This window comes from Dipodomys spectabilis, unplaced genomic scaffold, assembly GCF_019054845.1.
Source record: "Dipodomys spectabilis isolate Male_0828 unplaced genomic scaffold, ASM1905484v1 ptg000234l, whole genome shotgun sequence".
NCBI classification, from domain to species: domain Eukaryota; kingdom Metazoa; phylum Chordata; class Mammalia; order Rodentia; family Heteromyidae; genus Dipodomys; species Dipodomys spectabilis.
Genome location: NW_024870911.1, coordinates 8,620,331 through 8,644,661, shown reverse-complemented (window position 1 = coordinate 8,644,661; position 24,331 = coordinate 8,620,331). Strand labels below are relative to the sequence as shown.

Genomic DNA, 24,331 nt, shown 5'->3' with positions numbered 1-24,331 from the left:
ATCACTTCTTTATTTTCTATAGATTAATTCTCAGCGTATCAGGTTATCTCTCGTTAAACATTAAAGAAAATCCTTTTGAGTCAACAAGCACGTGCTTCTTTGTACACAGCTCAAAAGGTGGAGCCCCCAAATCACTACAGCAGAAGGAAGTTAAAAGATGCTTAAATACTGGGGCCTGCTTAGCTTCATCATCCTAGTGGTCTGGCTTCTCAGTCAACATGAAGGCTCTCCTTATTCTGGGCCTTTTTCTACTTTCTAATACTGTCCAGGGCAAGATTTATGGAAGATGTGAGTTGGCCAGAACTCTAAAGAAACTTGGAATGGATGGCTACAAGGGAATCAGCCTGGCAAACTGTGAGTCTGCTCTCTTTCATACTCTCCAGCTAGTTAGCCTAGTGTCTGGAACAGAAACCAGGACAGAATGAATGATAAGAAGAGCTTTGAATGAATAAACTTCATCAGTGGTTACTTACCTAGTTTAAAACATTAGTTTTGTCCTTCAGAACAATATATCCTTCCTGAAGGAATAGTAGAGAAAATTCTATGCCATTCTGGTAAAACAGGACACAATATACTCCTCTTCTTTTCCAAGGGGTGGAGAGGGGAGAGAATCTTACCATGTAGGATAAGCTAGCCTCCAACCTCAAGGCAAACCTAGCCTTGAACTAGATTACTCCTGCCCTACCCTCCCTAGTGCTGGAATTACAAGCATGTACCATCATGCCAGCTCTGATAACTTTTTGATTACCTTCATGTTCCCCCTCAGTAATTTTTTTTTTTGGGGGGGGGGGTGTGAGGCTTGAACTCTGGGCTTGGATGCTGTCCCTCAGCTCTTTAGCTCATCGCGAACACTGGACCATTTGATCCAAAACACCACTTCCAGTTAATTGGAGATAAGAGTCTCATGGACTTTCCTGGCTTTGAACCTCGATCCTCAGATCTCAGCCTCCTGAGTAGCTAGGATTACAGGCGTGAACCACCAGTGCCCAGCTCAGTAACTATTTTTTAAGACATGATTGGGCAAATACATGGAATACGGATATGATTAGATGATATCACAGAAAAGCCTTTCTGATTCTCTAATTCTTGATTTCAACATTCTTACTTCACATCCAAATTTAGGTAATATGAGAAAATACTATATATTATATATTATAAGAAAATATCTGGGTCGGGCACCAGTGGCCCACACCTGTAATCCTAGCTACTCAGGAAGCTGAGGTCTGAGGAACACAGTTCAAAGCCAGCTTGGGCAGAAAAGTTCATGAAACTCTTATCTCTAATGAACCACCAGAAAACCAGAAGTGGCACTGTGGCTCAAGTGGTAGAGCGCTTGCCTTGAGCCAAAGAGCTGAGGGACAATGCCCAGGCCGAGTTCAAGCTCCATGACTGACAACAAAAAAAAATGAAAAGAAAGAAAGAAGGGAAGGAAGGAAGGAAGGAAGAAAGGAAGGAAGGGAGAGAGGAGGGAGGGAGGGAGGGAAAGGAAAGAGAGAGAGAGAAAGAAAGAAAGAAAGAAAGAAAGAAAGAAAGAAAGAAAGAAAGAAAGAAAGAAAGAAAGAAAGAAAGAAAGAAAGAAAGAAAGAAAAAGAAAGGAAGGAAGGAAGGAAGAAAGAAAGAAAGGAAGAAAGAAAATACCTGGCCAGGTGCCAGTGGCTCACGCCTGTAATCCTAGCTACTCAGAAGACTGAGATCTGAGGATCTTGGTTCAAAGCCAGCCCAGGCAGGAAAGTCTATGAAACTATTATCTCCAATTAACTACCAGAAAACCAGAAGTAGTGCCTTGGCTGAAAGTGGTAAAGTGCTAGCCTTGAGTAAAAGGAGCTCAGGGACAGTGCCCAGACCCTGAGTTCAAGACCATGATGGACAAAAAAAAAAAGAACAAACAAACAAAATCCATATATATATATATATATGTGTGTGTGTGTGTGTATGTATGTATATATATAAAAACAAAATAATATATAGTAAAAACAAAATAAAACTATATATAGATAGATAGATAGATAGTTTTATTTTGTTTTTACTGTATCAGCCTATATATCTCCAGCAATCTACGAAATCCATTTGACAACTTTGATGATTCTTGTATTTATAAGATTACTTTTCTGAGGGATGAGAGAAGACAAAGGTTAAATGGACTGCCATTAATATGTTTTAAGTAGCTTATCTTCATCAGTAATGCAAATTTATTCACATAAGGAATTTCTTGGGGACCCTTTAAAACCAAAGTATTAAGTTGAGGCATGTTTGCTTATACCTGCAGTCTCAGCTGAGGTGAGATTATCACCTGAGCTCAAGAGGCTAGACTGGGCAGCATAGTAAGACCTCATCTCAAAACAACAGAAACCACTAATGTATTAAGATATTTTACCAGTTAAATATATAAATTTGTGAAAGAAGGCACTAATGAAATTCTGGGTATATGATGTATTGCTGTTCTTTAGTAAAATCCTTTCTTTCAGGGATGTGTTTGGCCAAATGGGAGAGCAGTTATAACACAAAAGCTACAAACTACAATCCTGGAGACAAAAGCACTGATTATGGAATCTTTCAGATCAATAGCCGCTATTGGTGCAATAATGACAAGACCCCAAGAGCAGTCAATGCCTGTCACATATCCTGCAATGGTAAGACAAGACTGTATTTGAGGAATGGCAAGGGACCCTAAAATCCACTGCATATAGGACATGACCTTGAAGAGAACAACAGAGACTTTAAAAACTTCTTTACTTCTAGGAGTTGACTGTTATCCCCTTTAAATTTTCCTCCATAAGAAATTTGGGCTAGCCGGGCACCGGTGGCTCATGCCTGTAATCCTAGCTACTCAGGAGGCTGAGATCTGAGGATCATGGTTGAAAGCCAGCCCAGGCAGGAAAGTCAATGAAACTTATCTCTAAAAAACAGCAAAAAACAGGAAGTGGTGCTGTGGCTCAAGTGGTAGAGCGCTCGCTTTGAGCTGAAGAGCTGAGGGACAGCACCCAAGCCCAGAGTTCAAGCCCCATGACCGACAAAAAAAAGAAAAAAAGAAAGAAAGAAATTTGGGTTAAAGTATAGCTCAGACAAATAGTGCTTGTTCAGTATGCAGGAGTTCCAGTTTCCATTCTCAATACTAGAAAAAAATAGATAAATGAAGAGCTGGTATTTTTTAAGGAAGAAAAAAGTTGCTGGGTGCTGGTGGGCTCATGCCTGTAATTCTAAATGGTCAGGAGGATAAGAACTGAGGATTGCAATTCAAAGCCAGCCTGGGCAGAAAACTGTAGGTGGCACTGTGGCTCAAAGTAGTAGAGCAGTAGCCTTGAGCAAAAAAGCTTAGGAACAGCGCCAAGATCCTGAGTTCAAGCCCCATGACTGACCCCAAAAAAGTGTTGTTTTTCAATATATAAAAGGTTTTGGAATTACTTATAAATTTATTGTAAATGCCTTTATTCATGTTTTTTCCAAAACAATGTCATTCCTTTTATTTACTGAGGGTTAGTTTAAGCATAATTTGAATGTGTGGTCCTTTTTTAATTGTTTTACCTTTGTTATGTAGTGTTCTAAAATACCATAATAAGCAGCCATATAACTGTGTACTATTAACAACATTTTTTTTTGTTTGGCCAGTGCTGGAATTTGAACTCAGGGCCTCAAGCTTGCATGGCTGGCTGGCTTGGCTGGCACTCTACCAGTTAATCCCTACCTCCAGACTGGCTTTTTGCTGGTTAACTAGAGGTGGAGTCTTGCAGATTTTTCTGGCCCAATTGGGTTTAAATCATAGTCTTCCAGATCCCAGCATCCTGTGTAGCTAGGATTACTCTATCAGCACTCAGTGGTTTCTATATATTTTTGCTGAAATATTTTTAAATAAATTAAAAACTTATGATATTTTATTTTTAAATTCTTTAATTTGAGCCTCCAAAAATACAGTTCATATATAACTATTATTTCACCTAACAAATTAACTTCTGGGTTTATGTAATTAGATTTATTAAGTTATTATTCCACTACTGTGGCTTGAGCTGAGGGCCCCATGTTTTTGCTTGGCTTTTCTGCTCAGGCTGCACTCTATCACTTGACCTATACCTCTATTTCCTGTAATTGAAATTTATGTAAATATATCATATAACCTGTGATTAGTGAATACAAATTAAAATAAGCATGTAAGAAAATATGCCACCCATAAGATGAGTTCTCAATTTCACATATATTCTTCCAGAATATATTTATCAATTGTGTATGTAAGTACAAAGTTATACCACACATGTAGGTACCCTTTACAAACATGTAAACAATTTGTGTGTTTACAAAGACATAATTCTGCATTGTAATTTATGACACAGAATTCTTTCCATATCAACAAATACAAATCTGTGCTATCACTGTAAAGGATGAAAAGAATTCCACTACAAAGCATTTTCTAATTTATTGATTCCATTTTTTCATATTAAGCACATATTTATTTCCATTTGTCCCTTTTATAAATTTCTAAGAACAGCTCTGTGCATAAAATTTTGTGTATATTTCTTATTATTTCTTTTGGATAAATCTTAAATAGTAGAATTGTTAAACTAAGCATTACTCAGAAGTTTTATTATGTTGTCTGAAGACAAGCAACATGATAAAACAGTATATTTTAACATGAAATGATCTTGTATTCAAATATAATAGTTGACTACAAAGAGATCTTTTTTTGGCGGGGGGGGGGGGGGGGGGGGTGGGGGGGGGTGGGAGGGTGGGGGTGGGGGTGGGTGGGATGGGGGCGGAACTCTGAGCCTAGGCGCTGTCCCTCAGCTCTTCAGCTCAAGGCTAGCGCTCTACAACTTGAACCACAGCACCACTTCCAGCTTTTTTCTTTCTTTTTATGTGGTGCTGAGGAATCGAACCCAGGGCCTTCATGCATGCAAGGCAAGCACTCTACCACTGAGCCACCTTCCCAGCCCCACAAAGAGATCTTTTATCAGATTACTTCACAATTCCAGAACATTCAATGGCTTTAGTAAAGGAAAAGCGAAATGGATCAAATGAGTCAGAACTGGGTAAATGAGATTCTGCTAGCTAAATCCAAACTGAAATCAGATTCCCAGGACAATCTTTTTCATTCTTCACCTCTCTCTTTCAGCCTTGTTGCAAGATAACATCTCTCAAGCTGTAGCTTGTGCGAAGAGGGTTGTCAGAGATCCACAAGGCATTAGAGCATGGTATGTGTTACCTGTTAAAGAGGAAAGTGTTTATCCCACCACTGATAACATGCAGTCAGAGAAGACTTCCAAAGGTCACTCTGAGATCAGAAATTGTAGTTTAAGGGCTTATACAAAAATGTTTTACCTCCATCCAGAAGAATAGTCTGCATGTAGAACTGAACAAGAATCTTACTTTTGGGGTCCTCAATTTATTTTTTTGCACTGCTACTGGGGTTTGAACTAAAGACTTCACATCCTTGCTTAGGTTTTTTTTTTTTTTTTTTTGAACTCTTATAACTTCAGCCACATCTCCACTTTCATCTTTTTGCTAGTTAATTGGAGAGAAGAGTCTCTTGGATTTATTTGTCCAGACCGGCTTGGAACTATGATCCTCAGTTCTCAACTACCTTGGTTTTAGGATTACAGGTGTGAGCCACGGGCTTCTGGAAAACCTTAATTTATTTTAAAAGATTTCTAGAGCTTTTAATATTTTTATACTTCTACTAGCTCCTTATCATATCTTGAACTTATTTGCAGTATAAATAAATGTGCAGTGCTCTTGATTCAACATTTATGTGCAGCGTTCTGAATTCCACTGGGGCTTTGGGACTAAGCCAACCATCTTTGATACCTACCTTCATGTAATTACCAGCAATGCCTGGGTCTATCACCACTATTTTACTCAGATTGAATACTTTATGTCTCTAAAGGATGTGAAAAGTGCACACTACAATATGACATGTTCTAACCTTTTCTCTGTGTGATTTCCCTCTCCCTACAGGATGGCCTGGAGAACACATTGCCAAAACCGAAATCTCTCTGAGTATGTTCGGGGCTGTGGTGTGTAACCACAAAAGTTTTCCTCTTCAGTTCATGCCTTCCCTCCTTCACATTTTAGGAGTAGTTGTTAAATGAGAGGTCACACTGCTATTGTTTCTCCTTTACACAGAATTTTACAGAAACAGGAGTAAAATACAGCCTTTCCCTCAAAGGAGTCTTAGTGTTCATTAACATGGTTATAACTTGATATGAACACTATACTTTTTTTCCAGTTTGCTAAGAGAACCAATGTTGGTGAAAATTTTTCTACCTTAATCTCAAACTCAACTCCAGTACATTTTTTTGGCTTGGTTTTCTTTTTTTTTTTGGCCTTGAACTCAAGATCCCCCTGCCTCTGCCTCTCAAGTGCTAGCATTAAGGGGGAGCACCACCACACCAAGCTTACCTTCACTTCTTTATCAGTGAAGTCAATCAGACTTAATAGTAATTGATGTAAATGCTCTACAATATCAAATGATATATATTATAAAACAAGTTTTTCTTAAAACGAACTGGTTTTACACCAACCTCAACTATGTAAGTATCTGATACCAACATTTAATAACTGTCAAAATAGCCACTCTCGGGCTGGGAAGGTGGCTCAGTGGTGCAGCGCTTGCCTTGCATGCATGAGGCCCTGGGTTTGATTCCTCAGCACCACATAAGCAAAAAAGAAAGCCGGAAGTGGCACTGTGGCTCAAGTGGTAGAGTGCTAGCCTTGAGCTGAAGAGCTGAGGGACAGTGCCCAGGCCCAGAGTTCAGGCCCCACAACTGGACCCCCCCTTAAAAAAAATAGCCACTCTCTTGGCATACCATAAACATTTTACAGAAGTGGAATTCCAAATGGCTAAAATTTCATAAAGTATGTTACCTTTGGCTTTACTAATTGCTTGAAATGTTTCAGTTATAAATCTTTAAAAATAGACTCACAACTGATACATCTGTGTTAAAACTTAAAAGTGTTCAATTTTGTGTATCTGCATAAATATAAAAGAATTAAAGAGGGATTAAATGAGCTGCTACTGGTTCTTAATTTGGATATCTTAGATTTGTGCATATCAACTAAATCTAAGATAGATGATCTCGTATTAGTGATATTATCCATATTGTAAAAACTAAAATACTATCATTAAACGTTTGCAATGCATACATTGTCTGTAGTTATTTAGATCCATCTAGTGTCTCTGGTAGAAAAAAAAAGTGATCATTACCTCTTGAAGAAGAATATTCTGGTTTGGATTTGGCAAACCCAAACCGTATAAAATTTCCTAGTAATCCATGAACTCAAAGGGCTACCAAAAGCTCTCGTAGACCAGAATTTTACACACTGCGGAGGCAGACCATGCCCACAGGTAACCGCTCTGACCCGAGCAGGAAGCAGTGGCTCTGGGTTTTGTGTCATACGACACAGCTGTGTGAGGGGCAGCTCCATCAGCGCAGAAAGGAAAGACTTTACCTTAACCTTTTGACACCTGATCTTCTCTGAAAGGCCATAGGAGCTTTCCCGTCTCCATCTCTGCATCTTCTCCCGCACAAGAGGAGACCAGGACCTCTATAGCCTTCTGCCAAATCCCACAGGGGCAGCACTGCTGAGCAGTGAGTGTGGTATTGCTGCCCCATCCTCAATAGCTTGAAGGAAGAAACTGCACCACTGGCAAGTAACCCTTTGGAAAAATGCATCTAAGATTTCCACATATTATCACAACTTAAATTTACCTGCAGTGTTGTCTTTTCAAAAAATGTTTTATAAAATCTTTCATAGATGTTAATTATTTTAAAACAAATAGAGAAAACAAGATTTTATCATCAATAACAACAGAAACATAATAGTGGCTTAAGTTATAGTAAAATAACATGATGAAGACAGAGATAACTGTCCTGTAGTTAGTCATGAGAACTAGAAGGCCTAGGATTGCCAATAGAGTTAAGAAGAATCTGAATCCTATAACCAAAAAAGTGCTCTGAAGAAGATCGTTTAGCCGGACACCAGTGGCTCCTACCTGTAATCCTAGCTACTCAGGAGGCTGAGTATTGTGGTTCAAAGCCAGCCTGGACAGAAAAGTCCGGAAACTCTTTTTTTTGTTTGTTTGTTTTTGTTTTTTATTTATTTTTATTGTGAACATACTGTACAGAGGGGTTACAATTACATGGGCAAGATAATGAGTACATTTCTTATCAAGCATTGCAGCCTCCTCCTTTGTTTCCCCTTCCCATCCCTTCCCAGCCTCCCCCCACCCCCTCATCCAATCCTCACCCCCCCCCCCCCAGTCCGGAAACTCTTATCTCAAAAAACAAAACAAAATAAAAAAAAACTGGAAGTGGCTCTGTGTGGCTAAAGTGGTAGAACACTCGCCTTGAGCTGAAGAGCTGAGTTCAAGCCCCACGATTGACAAGAAAAACAAAAACAAAAAACAAACTGCTTTAGTGGAATCTGTATTCAGGAGCTTCCAAGAGTCTCACAAAACTACACAATCAGAAAACCTGGGTAGAACTCGGTGCTTCATCTTCCATGGCCACATTTCAGATGTTCACACACTAGTCATTGCTTGGGCTAAGGTGGTCTTTCAGTAATAGAACTTTCCTGAGCTTGTGGACTATCAAGATCAACTGTGAGTGCTCAGTTATTACAGCAAGATACCCTCCAGTAGGAGGGCCACCTATGAAAGTGGGACAAAGGTCTCCTTGCTCATTTGTGTCATCTAGAAAGATGACAGTGGAGATGATACTGGTATGGTAGTGGCACATGAATGGAAAGGGGGCCAGTCTAGGAGGAGATCAATGGGAGAAAGGGGATGGAGGGGATACTGAAGGGTAAAGTGGATTGAAGAACACACACACATATATGAGTGAATATGTATGTATGTAAGAATAGAGCACAATGAAACCCACCAAACACTGTTTCAGAAAGGAAGTAGGGGGGAGGAATGGAAATAGGGTGGAAGGGTGGTTATTTAAAATTTGTTTAAAAAAATGTGGGATGCAGGACATTTCTTAGCTTTCCTACTAGATGTACCACCAGTGTAGTCTTATTGTAAATTTTTAATTCTCTGATTCTTTCTTTCTTTCTCTCTCTCTCTTTCTCTCTCTCTTTCTTTCTTTCTTTCTTGTCAGGTGTGGGGCTTGAACTCTGGACCTGGGTGCTGGCCCTCAGCTCCTCAGCTCAAGGCTAATGCTCTACCACTTGAGCCACAGTGCCACTTCCAATTTTCTGGTGGTTAATTGGAGATAAGAGTCTCATGGAGTTTCCTGCCTGGGCTGGCTTTGAACCATGATCCTCAGATCTTAGCCTCCTGAGTAGCTAGGATTACAGTCATGAGCCATTGGTGCCCAGCTCTGATTATTTATATATTGTATTAGCTTTCTTGCTCCCTGGATATGCTATTTTAAGCCTCTGAGATAGTCATATAATTCATAGCTGTTTTCTATCATCTCTATTCAGAGTTCCTGTTCTCTAAGTGTTTTACTTTGATCTGTCTTTCACACTTTTCACACTAATTGCTTTTCCCATGTATCTGGAGATCGTCGGTTGGATATATTATATATATATATATATATATATATATATATATATATATATATATATAACTTAAATACTAAAGCTGAAGACAAAATCTATGAGCTCTGATGGGTCATACCAGAGAAAATTGAGCAATAGTAGACATTTCATTATGGAGCTAAATATTAGTAGTAATACCTCTTGTCTTCTACTTCAGACACTTACCCAGAAAAGACTCCTGATGGATCCTGCTTTATTGGCCCTAACAGTGGCATCCCAAAGTCAACAAGCTCAGTAGGGGCAACTTGAAAGTCAAGGGAATAGCTTACAAAAATGTAGACTTCCATTTCATCTCTTTATTTTCACTAGAGCATTATAACCCTTACTTTGTTGTTGTTTTCATTCTTTATTTCTTCTACTTCAGTGTTTACCTCAAATCCTAAGCCCAGTGTATGGTAAGCAAACACAACCCCTGAGCTACATCCCCAGCCCTTTAGCAATACCCTAAGTATCATGTCTATAGTTTTGGATTCACCTCCACAAAGAGTGATCTTCCCATTCTTCTGAAGTCAAGAAGGAACAACAACTTAGTTTTCTGGCCTGAGGGAGAACTGGGAATTTATTCCACATAATATTCCCAACCACTCCTACTCTTCGTTATACTGCCAGCCAGTACTTCTTGCAGAGTTATAGGGCAAGAACCAACCTGATTTTCACTGATTTTTCCTTCTGGAGGAACTTGGATGTTAGCTTCCTGGTATCCTAAATTACTCCTCATCCACTGAGGATCACAAAATTTTCTTGTTGTTTCTAATCTGTTATCTCTTTTGCTTTGCCATTGCTTTTGGTAGCTTATATATTTTCCTCCTTCCTACTCCTTTGCTCCTTCACTTGTTTTTTCCTTTGTTAGTTTTGAGACAGTGTTACCCATGCTGGCCTCAAACTTCTGGACTCAAATGACCTTTCCACTGTACCATTTTATGTAGATAAAGGCATAGATGATCCTGCCAAACTTGGATTCAAGAAACATCACGTTGCTTTTATTCTTCTACATCAAAATGCCTAAGCTCTAAAAAGTGTCTAATCAGCCAGGCGCTGGTGGCTCATGCCTGTAATCCTAGCTACTCAGGAGGCTGAGATCTGAGGATCGCAGTTCAAAGCCAGCCCGGGCAGGAGAGACCTTGAGACTCCTATCTCCAATAAACCACCAGAAAACCAGAAGTGGCGCTGTAGCTCAAGTGGTAGAGCGCTCGCCTTGAGCTGAAGAGCTGAGGGACAGTGCCCAGGCCCAGAGTTCAAAGCCCCACAGCCGACAAATAAATAAATAAATAAATAAATAAATAAAAAGTGTCTAATCACTACTTTCCCTTGATTGCTGAGGTAATGATGTTTTAGATTTTTGTTATTGTTGTTTATGGTCTTTATTTATTTATTTTTAACTTTTAAAATCAGATTCTGTATTCTGGAGTTTCCAAGAGTCTCAAAAAAACTACATATTATACATAACTCTAGGCATCCACACACAGTGAGACCAAAGGAGGATACACTTAGGGAAGGAAAACAAAGACACAATGCCTATGTGTCTCTGATCATGTAAATAATTATCCAAATGAGCTGCAGAAAATGGAAACAGATTTTTTTCTTTGTTTTTTCTGTTTACTTTGTCTTGCTTGTTCATTTGCCTGTCTTTGGTAGGATAAGGGGAGGCACTGAAGTTACAGGACACAGGGTAAGCAAATGCAGCAGTGGTGCTCACTATGGAGAAAATGAACTGTACAACTTGTAGGTCGCAATGGAAGGGAAAAACTGTGAGAGAGTGAGGGAAGTGGTGACATTATCCAAAAAGAAATGTACTTCTTACCTTACCGTAACCCCTCTGTACATCACTTTTATAATAACAAATGGAAATTTTAAAAAAAACAACTAGGAGCTGGGAAGGTGGCTCAGTGGTAGAGCGCTTGCCTTGCATGCATGAGGCTCTGGGTTTGATTCCTCAGCACCACATAAGCAGAAAAAGCCAGAAGTGGCACTGTCGCTCAAGTGGTAGAGCACTAGCCTTGGGCTGAAGAGCTGAGGGACAGTACCCAGGTCCAGAGTTCAGGCCCCACTACAGATAAAAAAAGAACAAAAAACAAACAAAACAAAACGAAACAAAAAAACTATTTAACCAGTAAACTGGGGATTCCTTAGAACCCCAGGCTGTTATGGTCACCCATAAGAAGTTCAAATAGTGTTCATTGTCCAAACTGACCTGGTCATTCAAAAGCAAGAGGCTTCTTTACTGAGCTTGTACACCCCCAAGGGAGGGCAACGAGGGCTGTCTCCCCAGCAGCTACATGGCAACTGAGAGGACTCGTACCATTGCCCAGAAAACATTAGGAGAGAGATACTGGCATCTTTTACCTCTTCTACTAAATATGTTGTTAATGTGTTCTTTTTTTTTTTTTTTTTTTGGTCTGGTCGTGGGCCTGAACTTTGGGCCTGAGCACTGTCCCTCAGCTCTTCAGCTCAAGGCTAGCGCTCTACCACTTGAGCCACAGCGCCACTTCCGGCTTTTTTATTTCTGCTTATGTGGTGCTGAGGAATCGAACCCAGGGCCTCTGGCATGCAAGGCAAGCGCTCTACCACTGAGCCACCTTCCCAGCCCTGTTAATGTGTTCTTATACCAGTGGTTCCTTAAAAAAAACAAAAAAAAAACACTACTCTGATTTTTTTTTATTATAGCACCCTTTGCTTGTTGCATGGACATAATATTTCTCTAATCTCTCATTCTCTAATCTCTCTTTCTCACTAGGGCTTACATTTTATTTTCAGTTGCTTCCGTTTCCTCTGTGTTCCTGTCCTCTGAATGTGTCAATCTGTCTTTCACTTGAGTGGCTTTGATATTTGGTTAACTACATGTAGGACTTAAGCACTAAATAGCTGAATGCAAAAATCCGTGAGCTTGGGTGGGTCCCACTACAGGCAACTGGGCAAAAGAGGCTATGTTATTGGAGGGCCCAAGTACTGGTATGTATGTTTTTCTCCTGGCTCAGATAATGACCACATCTACATATTCTCCTGGGCCTTGCCTAGAAGGTCACTGGGACAGCCAGAAATGGAGTTGCTCAGAAAGGGGCAGACTGAAAGCTAGGAGGCTGGCTTGGGCCTGAGAAGACAGATTTTTACTTCATCTGCTCGTTTGCCTTTAGCTGGTATTGAGAGAGATCCCAGTGCCTTGTGGATTTTAGCCAAAACTCTCCCACTGCCCTACATCCTCTCCTCACCCTTTTATCTGTGCCTTGAATATAAAGCCCAGAATCTCTGCTTCATCCTCTCCTCTGGGAAATATTTCCATCCTTTTCCTATGGTGTCTACAAAGGACAGCAACCCAGTTTCCTGGTCTAGGGGAGTATTGCTCCACATGGAGACCCCACTAGGCTTCCTGCAAAGTCACCTGGGGTTTTTTAGGTTGTAGGTCAAAAATGCTCTTTGTTGATTTCTCCTCTACAGCTATTTGGGTTTCTTCTCTGCTTTCTCTAATGTTCCCATGTAGCCATCTCTTCTGAATTTCCATTGTCATTGTTGCCTTTATACCCTTTTTTTAAATGAATTTCTTTTTTGAGACAGGATCTTGCTGTGTTGCCAAGACAGTTCTCATAATAGTAGGCTTAAGTGATCCTCTGATGTCAGTCTTGTAAGCAATTGGGAGTCTTCGACTACAGATAAGCACCAAAGTACCTGACTCTGTTTACACTTTTTTTTTTTTTTTCTGGTCGTGGGGCTTGAACTCTGGGCCTGAGCGCTGTCCCTCAGCTCTTCAGCTCAAGGCTAATGCTCTACCACTTGAGCCACAGTGCCACTTCCGGTTTTCTGGTGGTTTATTGGAGATAAGAGTCTCACGGACTTTCCTGCCCGGGCTGGCTTTGAACCGTGATCCTCAGAGTAGCTAGGATTACAGGTGTGAGCCACCAGCTGGCTACTGTTTACACTTTTTGAAACGTCTTTTGTTAGTATTTAATGGCAATTTAAAGAGAACAATAATCCACCTGTTATGAATAATAGAAAAAGAAAAAGGACAGGCTCAGTCTCAACAAGCTCTGGTTGTTTATTGAGGAACAGGAAGGGGCAACAACTTTCCCATGGGACTAGAGGTTGTGCAGGGAAGTGGGGTTGGAGTTAGGCTTTTATAGGATCTGAGCAAGGAGGCAGAGGTTACTTTAGTTCAATATAGAGAAGATGACTGCAGGTGTGGGCAGAAAATAGGGTAAATATACATAATCATAATTGATTCCTAATCAGTAGGGAGCAGAGAAGGGGAATCTTACTTCCAAGGTTTCAAGCTTCTTAATGTTCAGACAGCTCTACATCTTTCTTGCTTTTTTTTTTTGTTTTTATTGTCAAGGTGATGTACAAAGATCCGTCTTGCTCTGACTCAACTTTTCAGGTTTCAGTTCTCAGCCTTCTGGAATTCTAACCTCTTAACCCTTTTCTGGTCGCTCAGCTGGGCTTCAGAGTTCTCTACGTGTTAGGCCCACAATGGAATGTTGATGGGCAAGTTTAGGCCATATTTCCCTGCTTGAGTCAAGCACATTTGTGCATATCTGAGTTTTGCCAGAGACTTGTATGCACCTGGGAAAACAGGGGGCAGTCAGTTCTTCACTATTTACCATCTTTAACAAGCATTCCATACAACATTCTTTAGGTGGCAAATATTTGTCTTTTACGGTTGATTTCAATTTGAGAATGTAGTCAAAAGTCTGAGAGATTTTTGATCAAGGTCCTATTCCTAAACCCAAAATTCCCACCATGCAACACAATTAACTCTTTTTTCTCTATCTTGGGAAACAAAGATTCTGAATAACTTATGACCTTTGCATAATTAATAAGTCATTCTCCATCCTAATACCTAAAATCTGAGAACTATGTACCTACTGTAAAATTGCAAAACAGGTATATTATATCAAATAAAACATGCATACATGCAAACTTTCTGGGAGAAAATAAACCTCTGCCTCCAACCAATCCTGTTTGCTATTTTATCTTTAAATAGCTTGCTGATTATTTCAAATTAGAAGGTAAAATGATCACTGAGTCTTGTCACCACTAACTCTTGATCCAATTTAGGGCATCAAAACCACCTCCTATCCCAAACTCATTCTATGAAGCCAATATCACACTCATCCCCAAACCAGGCAAGGATCCAACAAAAAAGAGAGCTACAGATCAGTCTCTCTGATGAACACAGATGCAAAGCTCCTCAATAAAATATTAGCCAACAGAATGCAGAAGCAAATAAAAGGTTATACATTAGGACCAAATAGGTTTCATTCCACAGATGCAAGGCTGTTTTAACATATGTAAACCAATAAATGTAATTCATCACATTAACAGAGCCAGGGTCAAGAACCCATGATTATTTCATTTGACGCAGAAAAAGCCTTTGACAAAATACGACATCCATTCATGTTAAAAGCTCTGGAGACAATATGAATAGAAGGAACGTTCTTTAAAACAATAAAAGCCATATATGACAGACCAACAGCCAATATCACACTAAATGGAGGAAAACTAAAACAAATTCCCCTAAAATCAGGAACAAGGCAAGGATGTCCATTCTCTCTACTCCTTTTAATAAGTTCTGGAATCTTTAGCCAAAGCAATAAGGCAAGAAAAGGACATTAAAGGGATCCACATAGGGACAGAAGAAATTAAACTATCCCTATTTGCAGATGACAGGATCTTATACCCAAAGGACCCAAAAAGCTCCACTCCCAAACTCATAAAGCTGATTAACCACTTTGGCAAAATAGCAGGATACAAAATTAACCCACAAAAATCACAGCCTTTCTGTACACCAACAATGTACAAGCAGAAAGGGAAATCAGGAAACAACCCCATTTGCAATAGCCTCAAAAAGAATAAAATATCTAGGAATTAATCCAACCAAAGATATAAAGGATCTATTTAGGGACTAGGAAGGAGGCTCAGAGCGCTTGCCTTGCATGTATGAGGCCCTGGGTTCGATTCCTCAGCACCACATAAGCAAAAAGAAAAAAGCCGGAAGTGGCGTGGCTCAAGTGATAGAGTGCTAGCCTTGAGCTGAAGAGCTGAGGGACAGCACCCAGGCCCAGAGTTCAGGCCCCACAACTGGACCAAAAAAAAATACTAATAATAATTAATAAATAAATAAAGGATCTATTTAGTGAAAACTATACAAATCTAAAGAAAGAAATCAAAGAGGACACCAGGAAATGGAAAGACCTTCCATGTTTGTGGATAGATAGAATCAATATTGTGAAAATGTCTATACTTGGGTTGGGAAGGCAGCTCAGTGGTAGAGTGCTTGCCTTGCATGCCTTAGGCCCTGGGTTCGATTCCTCAGCACCACATAAGCCAAAAGAAAAAAGCTGGAAGTGGTGCTGTGGCTCAAGTGGTAGAGCGCTAGCTTTGAGCTGAAGAGCTGAGGGACAGCGCCCAGGCCCAGAGTTCAGGCCCCACAACCGGACCCAAAAAAAAAAAAAGAAAAGAAAAAAAAATGATATACAAATTCAACGCGATACCCATCAAAATCCCAATGATGTTCTTTCCTGAAACAGAGAAAACAATCTAAAAATTCATATGGGACAACAAAAGACCTAGAATAGCCAAAGCAATTTTAGGCAAAAGAAGCAAAAAAAAAAAAAAATGCAAGTGATATCACAATACCAGATTTCAAGCTCTACTATGGAGCCATAATATCAAAAACAGCTTGGTATTGGCCCAAAAATAGACCCAAATACCAATGGAATAGAAGACCCAGAAATAAAACCACATACTTATAGTCAGCTGATATTCGACAAAGGAGCCAAGACATATAGAGTGGAAAAAACAGCCTCTTTAACTATGGGTGCTGGAAAAACTGGGCAGCCACATGCAAAAAACTAAAAGTGGATCCCTGCTTGTCACCATGCACTAATATCAACTCAGAATGGATTAAAGACCTCAACATCAGACCTGAAACTCTGAAACTACTGCAGGACAGAGTAGGAGAGACACTAGAACTTACAGGCATAGGCAGGAACTTCCTGAACAGAGTCCCAGCGGCACAACAGATTGGAGAGAGACTCGACAAATGGGACTACCTTAAAATAAAAAGTTTCTGTATAGCTAAAGACAAAGTTACTAAACAAGGAAGACAACCAACTAATTGGGGAAAGATATTTACCAGCCATGCATCAGACAAAGGCCTAATATCCATTATATACAGGGAGCTCAAGAAACTAATCCCTCCCAAATCTAACAAACCAATCACTAAATGGGCAAGGTAGCTAAAGAGAGACTTCTCAGTAGAAGAGGTAAAAATGACAAAGAAACACTTGAGGAAATGTTCATCAACCCTGAGATACCAACTTACCCCAGTCAGAATGGCCTATATCCTAAATTCAGACAACAACAAATGCTGGCAGGGATGCGGAGAAAGAGGAACCCTACTGCAGTGCTGGTGGGAATGTACACTAACACAGTCACTGTAGAAAGCAGTCTGGAGGTTCCTCAAAAAATTAAACATAGACATAGCCTACCACCCAGCCATACCACTCTTAGGTATCTATTCTGAGCAGCAGGACCCAGGATACGACAAGAACACCTGCACTTCCATGTTCATTGCTGCACTGTGCATAATAGCCAAGATATGGAAACAATTCAGGTGCCCCACTACAGATGAACGGTACCTACATAAAATAGAATTTTACACAGACATTAGAAGGGATAAATGGGAATGGATGAAACTAGAACAAAACATGTTGAGCAAGATAAGCCAAGATCAGAGAGAAACTGGACATAGTTTCCCTGATGTGTGGATGTTAGATTCAAAATACAACGAGATATGACAAAGTAAACAGGATTCAAGATACCCATATACAGTGAAACTAAAAGAGGTCAGTTTTGAGAGAAAAACACCAAATTGTAATACCCAAAGAGCTCTTTATATGTATATAAAAATAATACACAGACTGAAAAGAACCCCAGAGACAAGGAAACAAAGGACCTCTTCTTAATTTGTCTTACCATTTTTTAGATGACTCTGTAGTCTTTACTTCATATATGGTGTATACACATGCATATCTAAGGGAAGCTGGGAGGAGGGCACAGAGTCAGTGGAAAGTGGGTGAAAATTACAGCAGAGGAGCCCATCAACCGCATTGGACACGGATGAAAGTAAACTAAGCAACTCAATGGCAGTGATGGGAGGGAGGGAATGAGAGAGAAAGAGGAAACAGCTGTTACTAAGCAAAAGGAAAGAAATGTACATATTACCCGATCTGGAAGAAATAGTTTTATTGTTAATGTCCATAGAGTTCATAAGCTTTGTAGATTAGAATGATGATGATTATCATTGTGAAGGTCAAAATATGTTTGTGACTTTATCTAAGTACAACTATACCACAGTACTATGAAATTTATGTAGTTACTTAATCTCAATAAAGACATCTTTGGAAAAAACAAAAAACTACCTCCATCGTTTGAGGTTGACACATAGTAGCAATGCTCAGTTTAGCTCTGGTAGGCAAGCAAATTATTTAGGCCTGGTCTGAAAAATGGGATCCTTGATTTTGGATAGGATTCCCAAAGAGTAATTTAGAGCCCTAGATAGTTATCTTTACAGGTCAAACACAAGGGTGTTTGGGTGACTACCAAGAAACAGTGTGCAAAGCATCCCAGAAGGTTTCTTCCTACGCTGATACTGAACCTGGTTCTCTCTGAGTTCTGGTAGTATTGTTTCTGAGAAGGTTCACAACCTCCTGAGATGATTATTTTTAAAGTGAATAGTAATGTACATAGATTGTTTTGCTATTTGAAGTCCTATTGCTTTATACTGACCATTCATGTTAAAATATAAACATAGGAAAATTTTCACATGAGCCATATTTATGAGATTAATACATTAATTTATAATATATAAAATTTACTATAGTAACCAAAAAGTCCACAATAGAAAACTGGCTGGTCATGTGTGTCAAACTTGTGTCATGCAGTATGCTGATTAAGAAGACAAACAGGCGAGTCTTGTCCATTTTATGTCAAAGCGAATATGATAATTAAGTGAGAACAATCAATACAAAATTGGGAACGCACACACAACAATTTAACAAAAATGAATAATGGTCAAAACTCACAGCTGGTTTTAAGCTTCACAGAATAGTCTTTTTTTTCTTTACAGCTGTTCATAATAAAATGTGAGAAATTGGGCTGGGAAGGTGGCTCAGTGGTAGAGTGCTTGCCTTGCATGCCAGAGGCCCTGGGTTCGATTCCTCAGCACCACATACTCAAAAAGAAAAAAGCCGGAAGTGGCGCTGTGGCTCAGGTAGAATGCTATCCTTGAGCTGAAGAGCTGAGGGACAGCGCCCAGGCCCACAGTTCAGACCCCACGACTGGACCCCAAAAAAAAAAAAATAAAATAAAATGTGAGAAATGTCCTCTTTTGAAGCAGTGCTACTTCTCCAATTCTTTTTGATCCAAGTCATTAAGCAACATCATTTCATCATTTTTCTTGTTCATTAACTCATAGAACATCAGAATCTTTTCCGGCTTTGCACAAGTGTAGCCCTCAAACCATGAGAGGAAGAAGGAAGTTAGAAGATGCTTAAATACTGGGACCAGCTTACCTTAGTCAGCCTAGTGATCTGGCTTCTCAGTCAACATGAAGGCTCTCCTTATTCTAGAGGTTCTTCTCTTTTCCTCCACTGTCCATAGCAAGATATTTGGATGATGTGAGTTGGCCAGAGTTCTGCAAGAAAAAGAAATGGATGGCTACCAAGGAATCGGTCTGGCAAACTGTAAGTCTGCTATCCTTAGTATCTCCAGGTAATTAACAGGGAATGAATGTTCAGAAGGCCCTGAACATTTGTGGCCTAACAGTGACTAAACACATCAGTTCTTTTAGATCAGAGATGCTTTGTGAAGGAATAAGGGCTTGGAAGTCAAAAAGTCTACAGAATTCAAAATCAAACAAGCAGATGGTTCTGCTCGAGCCGCTGGGCTGGCCAGTTGCCTCAGACTCAATGGCTCGTGCAAGCTGAGTAAAGGATATATTAGAAGAGCTGCTCTAAAAGAGCTTAGCGTGATGCAGTGTGACTTTTGTAAATTCTGCTGTCATTCCATGAGATTCTTAACAGAAAAATATTCAAAAATTGTATGGAACCTCCACAAAGGGCATAAATACCATTTTCTGTTAGGCCCTGCTTAAATAAGGATCTCTGAAATTCAGCATGAAGTGCTGTTATCATTTTCCACTCTATATTGACTGCTTTTCATATTATTTGACTCAATCAAAGATGATCATGAACGAGTTCCTTTATGCTTCATTCCATATGTATCAATCTTATTACTGTACTTTTCACATTAAATTCAAACAATCCCCCTCACTAAACATTTTTGAATAAGTGAGTGAAACAGATAAATGGATGGATGAAACACAATACAGTCTTTCCTATCTATAATTCTTGTTTTCAAGATTCTAATTGGCTAGATGTAGTGGTTTACTCCTATAATACCAGCACTTGGGAACAAAACAGAAGAGATAAAAAGGAATATAACTAGATATTATTAGAAAAATAACTTCTAGACAATCTTTGTTTTTCCTAATAATAAACATTTTCCCCATCAGCCTAAGTTTCCGCTGTGAATTTACAAAATCCCCTCAACAACTCTTGAATTTCTATCCTAGACTAAATGATGCCTGAGGACAGGGAAGAGTAAAAGCAACCTAAGAAAAGGCTGTTGTCCTATCTTCTAAAGACTGGAGTATCACAATTTGATTTGCTCTGCAAAGAGTTGCTCCCAGGGCCCTTACAAATGAAATACTGAGTCCCACACATGTACTTGGAAGGCTGAAGCAGGAGGATCAGTTGAACCCAGCAGACCCTGCCTCAAGACAACAAAGAACACTGAATTTAAACATTTTGTCAGTGAAATATGCCTTTATACTTGTGAAATAAGGCACTTGTAGAATACAATGAGCTAAACGTGGGTATATAGTATAAGTCATCTACTGTTGTTGTTTTATTATTAAAGTCATTTCTTTCAGGGATGTGTTTGGCCAGATGGGAGAGCAGTTATAACACAAGAGCTACAAACTACAATCCTGGAGACAGAAGCACTGATTATGGGATATTTCAAATCAATAGCCGCTACTGGTGCAATGATGGCAAGACCCCAGGAGCAGTCAATGCCTGTGGCATCCCCTGCAGCGGTAAGAGGAGCCAGTGTTGGAGAGATAGCCTGGGACTGTCTGCTGTAACCCCAAGAGCAGAACATCTAGGCTATATGACGTAGCCTTGAAAGGAATGTTAGAAACCTTGGAAAACCCTTAGCTTCTAGAATGTGATTACGTTCAGGCTCAGAATTAGCTACATAAGCTATTAGGCCTTGATTTTAGCTCAGTGGTAGAGTGTTTGCATACACAAGGTCCAGTATTACATTCCCAACACCAAACACATTAAAGAGGTGTTACCATAAAAAACAAACAAACAATAAAAAAACACCTTGGGGCCGAGAAGGTGACTCAGTGGTAGAGTGCTTGCCTCCCATGCATGAGGCCCTGGGTTCAATTCCTTGGTACCACGTAAGCAGAAAAAAACAGAAGTGGCACTGTGGATCAAGTGGTAGAGCACTAGCCTTGAGCTGAAGAGCTGAGGGACAGTGCCCAGGCCCAGAGTTCAAGTCCTACAACCGACGACGACAAAAAAAAAAAAAAAAAGTTGGTATTCCTGCCAAACTGTATGGCCCGGGCCTATAGTCCTAACTACACAGGATGCTGAGATTGGGAAAACTGTGGTTCAAGGCCAGTTTGGACAAAAAAAAAAGAAGAAGTTTGTGAGACCTCATCTCAACCAACAAAAAAGTTAGGAAAAGTTGGATGCGATAGTGCCCAGGTGTCATCCCAGCTACAGAGGCATAAGTAGGAGGTTCATAGGTTAGGTCTGCCCAAGAAACTATGAGACTCTATTTGAAAAATAAGGAAGCAAAAAGGACTTAGGGACATGGCTCAAAGATACGCTGTCTAGGGGCTGGGAAGGTGGCTCAGTGGTAGAGCGCTTGCCTTGCATGCATGAGGCCCTGGGTTCAATTCCTCAGCACTACATAAGCAAAAAGAAAAAAGCCAGAAGTGGCGCTGTGGCTCTAATGGTAGAGCGCTAGCCTTGAGCTGAAGAGCTGAGGGACAGCCCCCAGGTCCAGAGTTCTGGCCCCACGACGACCGGACCAAAAAAAAAAAGATACTCTGTCTGATAATCTCAAAGCCCTGAACAATTAATTGTAAAGAGCCTTTGTTATTGAAGCTTTGTCATTGAAACAAGTTGACATTCTATATGTTTACTTATATTCAGTTGGAGATAATATAGCTGTATAGTCTTTTATTGTTTTACTTTTATTATGAATTGTTCCAAATGTACAAAATTAGATATTAATAAATAGAGCCATATAATACAGCTATCTAATTGCAATTTAAAATTATTAACACTCGTGATGACTTCTATTCAGTGTTGCAAAGTAAGAATTATTACTAAAAGTTTTTACCTTGGGCTGGGAAGATGGCTCAGTGGTAGAGCGCTTGCCTTGCATGCCTGAGGCCCTGGGTTCGATTCCTCAGCACCACATAAGCAAAAAGAAAAAAGCCAGAAGTGGCGCTGTGGCCCAAGTGGTAGAGTGGTAGCCTTGAGCTGAAGAGCTGAGGGACAGCGCCCAGGCTCAGAGTTCAGGCTCCACAACTGGACCAAAAAATAAAAATAAAAAATAAAAGTTTTTACCTTGAATGGGTGTTTTAGATAAACCTTTGTTGATAGATTTTTTTTTTTTTTTTGGTCGTGGGACTTGAACTTTGGGCATGAGTGCCATCCCTTAGCTCTTCAGCTCAAGGAAAGTGCTCTACCACTTGAGCCACAGTTCCATTTCTGGTTTTATGGTGGTTAATTGGAGATTAGAAGACTTTCTTGCCTGGGCTGGCTTTGAACCGAGATCCTCAGATCTCAGCCTCCTGAGTAGTTAGGATTACAGGCATGAGCCACGGGCACCCAGATGTTGCTAGATTTTAAAGTGAATTATAAACATAATATTTTAGTTACAACTTACATTTTCAAAAATATATTATTGAGGGGCTGGGAAGGTGGCTCAAGTGGTAGAGTGCTAGCCTTGAACTGAAGAGCTGAGGGACAGCGCCCAGGCCCAGAGTTCTGGCCCCATGACTGGACCCAAGAAATATATATATATATATTATTGAAATAGTCATGATCACATCTAATTAAATAATTTAGAGATTAATTATTGAGGATGATTTTTTTTTTCAATTGTGGGACTTGAATTCTGGGTGCTGTCCCTGAGTTCTTTTACTCAAGTACTCTGCCACTTTGAGCCACAGCTCCATTTCCTTGGCTATTTCTTTAGAAAAAGTTTTTAGTTGTATAATTTGACTAAAAATTATTAGGCATGTTTCTTTTACAGTGTTGGGTACAAAGAGGGGCCTTCCCATAGTTTTTAGTTCTAGTGCTTGTGATAACTGGTAAATGAGAAATAAAATCATTTAGTTCATGTCAAATGGTACAGAATGAAGAGTGTTCTTCAATTATCTTTTTTCACTATTATTACTATTAAAGTATTTTTACTGACAGGTTTCAGTTCAACATGTCCCCTAACTATCTTACTATTAGTTTCTCTTGCAAGGTAATTTCCTAGTATTCTTCTCCTTGGTGTAATGATAAAGCTGGCTGAATATAAGGTGAAAATTAAATTTTTACTTCAGTCATTGTCTTTCTTCGCCCTTCTCTTTTAGCTTTGTTGCAAGATGACGTCACTCAAGCTATAGCTTGTGCAAAGAGGATTGTCCATGATTCACAAGGCATTAGAGCATGGTATGTATTAAATGTTCAAGGAGAATCTATGTACCCTACCATTGATGTACACAGGAGAGTAGGCTTGCAAACATCAAGGATCATTATGAAAACTGAACTGCAGGTTTTGACTTAACAAAGCAATGTATTACCTCCACCCTAAAGGAAGTAATTATTGTGACTGATTCAAATCTTACCCCTTTATTCTTGGCATTCTTGAATGACCACTCAGGGATTTTAACACTTTCCTCACTCTAGTACTTCCTTGAGAAATCTTGAAACTATCTGCAGAGTAATTGAATGTGCAGTGTATAGAACTCAACATTATGTTTAACATTCTGCATTCTATTGAGACTCTTGGAGGAAACAATGTACTTTGGTGATATTTCTTTCATTAACAGAAATATCTGAGCCAAGCTATATCCGTACTTTATTTATTGATTGCATACTTTATGGATCCCATGAGATATGAATTGTATGCATTATAAGAGTATGTATTCTAACCTTTTCTCCATGTTCCCTTTTCTCCATAGGGTGGCATGGAGAAATCGCTGTCAAAACCGAGATGTCAGCATATACGTTCATGAGTGTACATTGTAATTGCAAAATTTTGTCTGCTTATTATCTCACTGTTTCACTTTCTTTTCTTTGTTTTCTTTCTTTTTTTTGTCGGCTGTGGGGCTTGAGTCACTGTTTAACTTTGTATAAGAAGGTATTCAGAACCAATAACTGAGCTGGCATTTTGTTAATGTAGAGTCATGCATTTTTTCTTTACCCATCCTGGGGCTTGAACTCAGAGCCTTGGCAGTGTCCCTGACCTTCTGTTGCTCAAGGGTAACACTCTACCCCTTGAGCCACAGCACTTCTGGCTTTTTCTGTTTATATGGGACTGAGGAATTGAACCCAAAGTGTTATCCAAGCACTCTGCCACTAAGCCACTTTCCCCACCTTAGTCATGCATTTTGACCACATCTGAGGAAGATGATCTAATATTAACTAACCACAGGACT

General features: G+C 39.7%; 1 protein-coding gene and 1 pseudogene across 1 annotated transcript; both read left to right on the top strand.

The window, feature by feature from the left end:
• The first annotated feature begins 218 nt into the window (after positions 1 to 218).
• LOC122124089 (lysozyme C) lies at positions 219 to 6,574 on the top strand. Its single transcript, XM_042698735.1, has 4 exons — positions 219 to 354; positions 2,466 to 2,630; positions 5,102 to 5,180; positions 5,944 to 6,574. Exons 1-4 carry the CDS (start codon positions 219 to 221, stop codon positions 6,008 to 6,010), a joined length of 447 nt encoding a protein of 148 aa, XP_042554669.1. The 3' UTR covers positions 6,011 to 6,574.
• Positions 6,575 to 19,062: 12,488 nt separating this feature from the next.
• Positions 19,063 to 23,999, top strand: LOC122124088 (annotated as a pseudogene).
• The last annotated feature ends 332 nt before the right edge of the window (positions 24,000 to 24,331 follow it).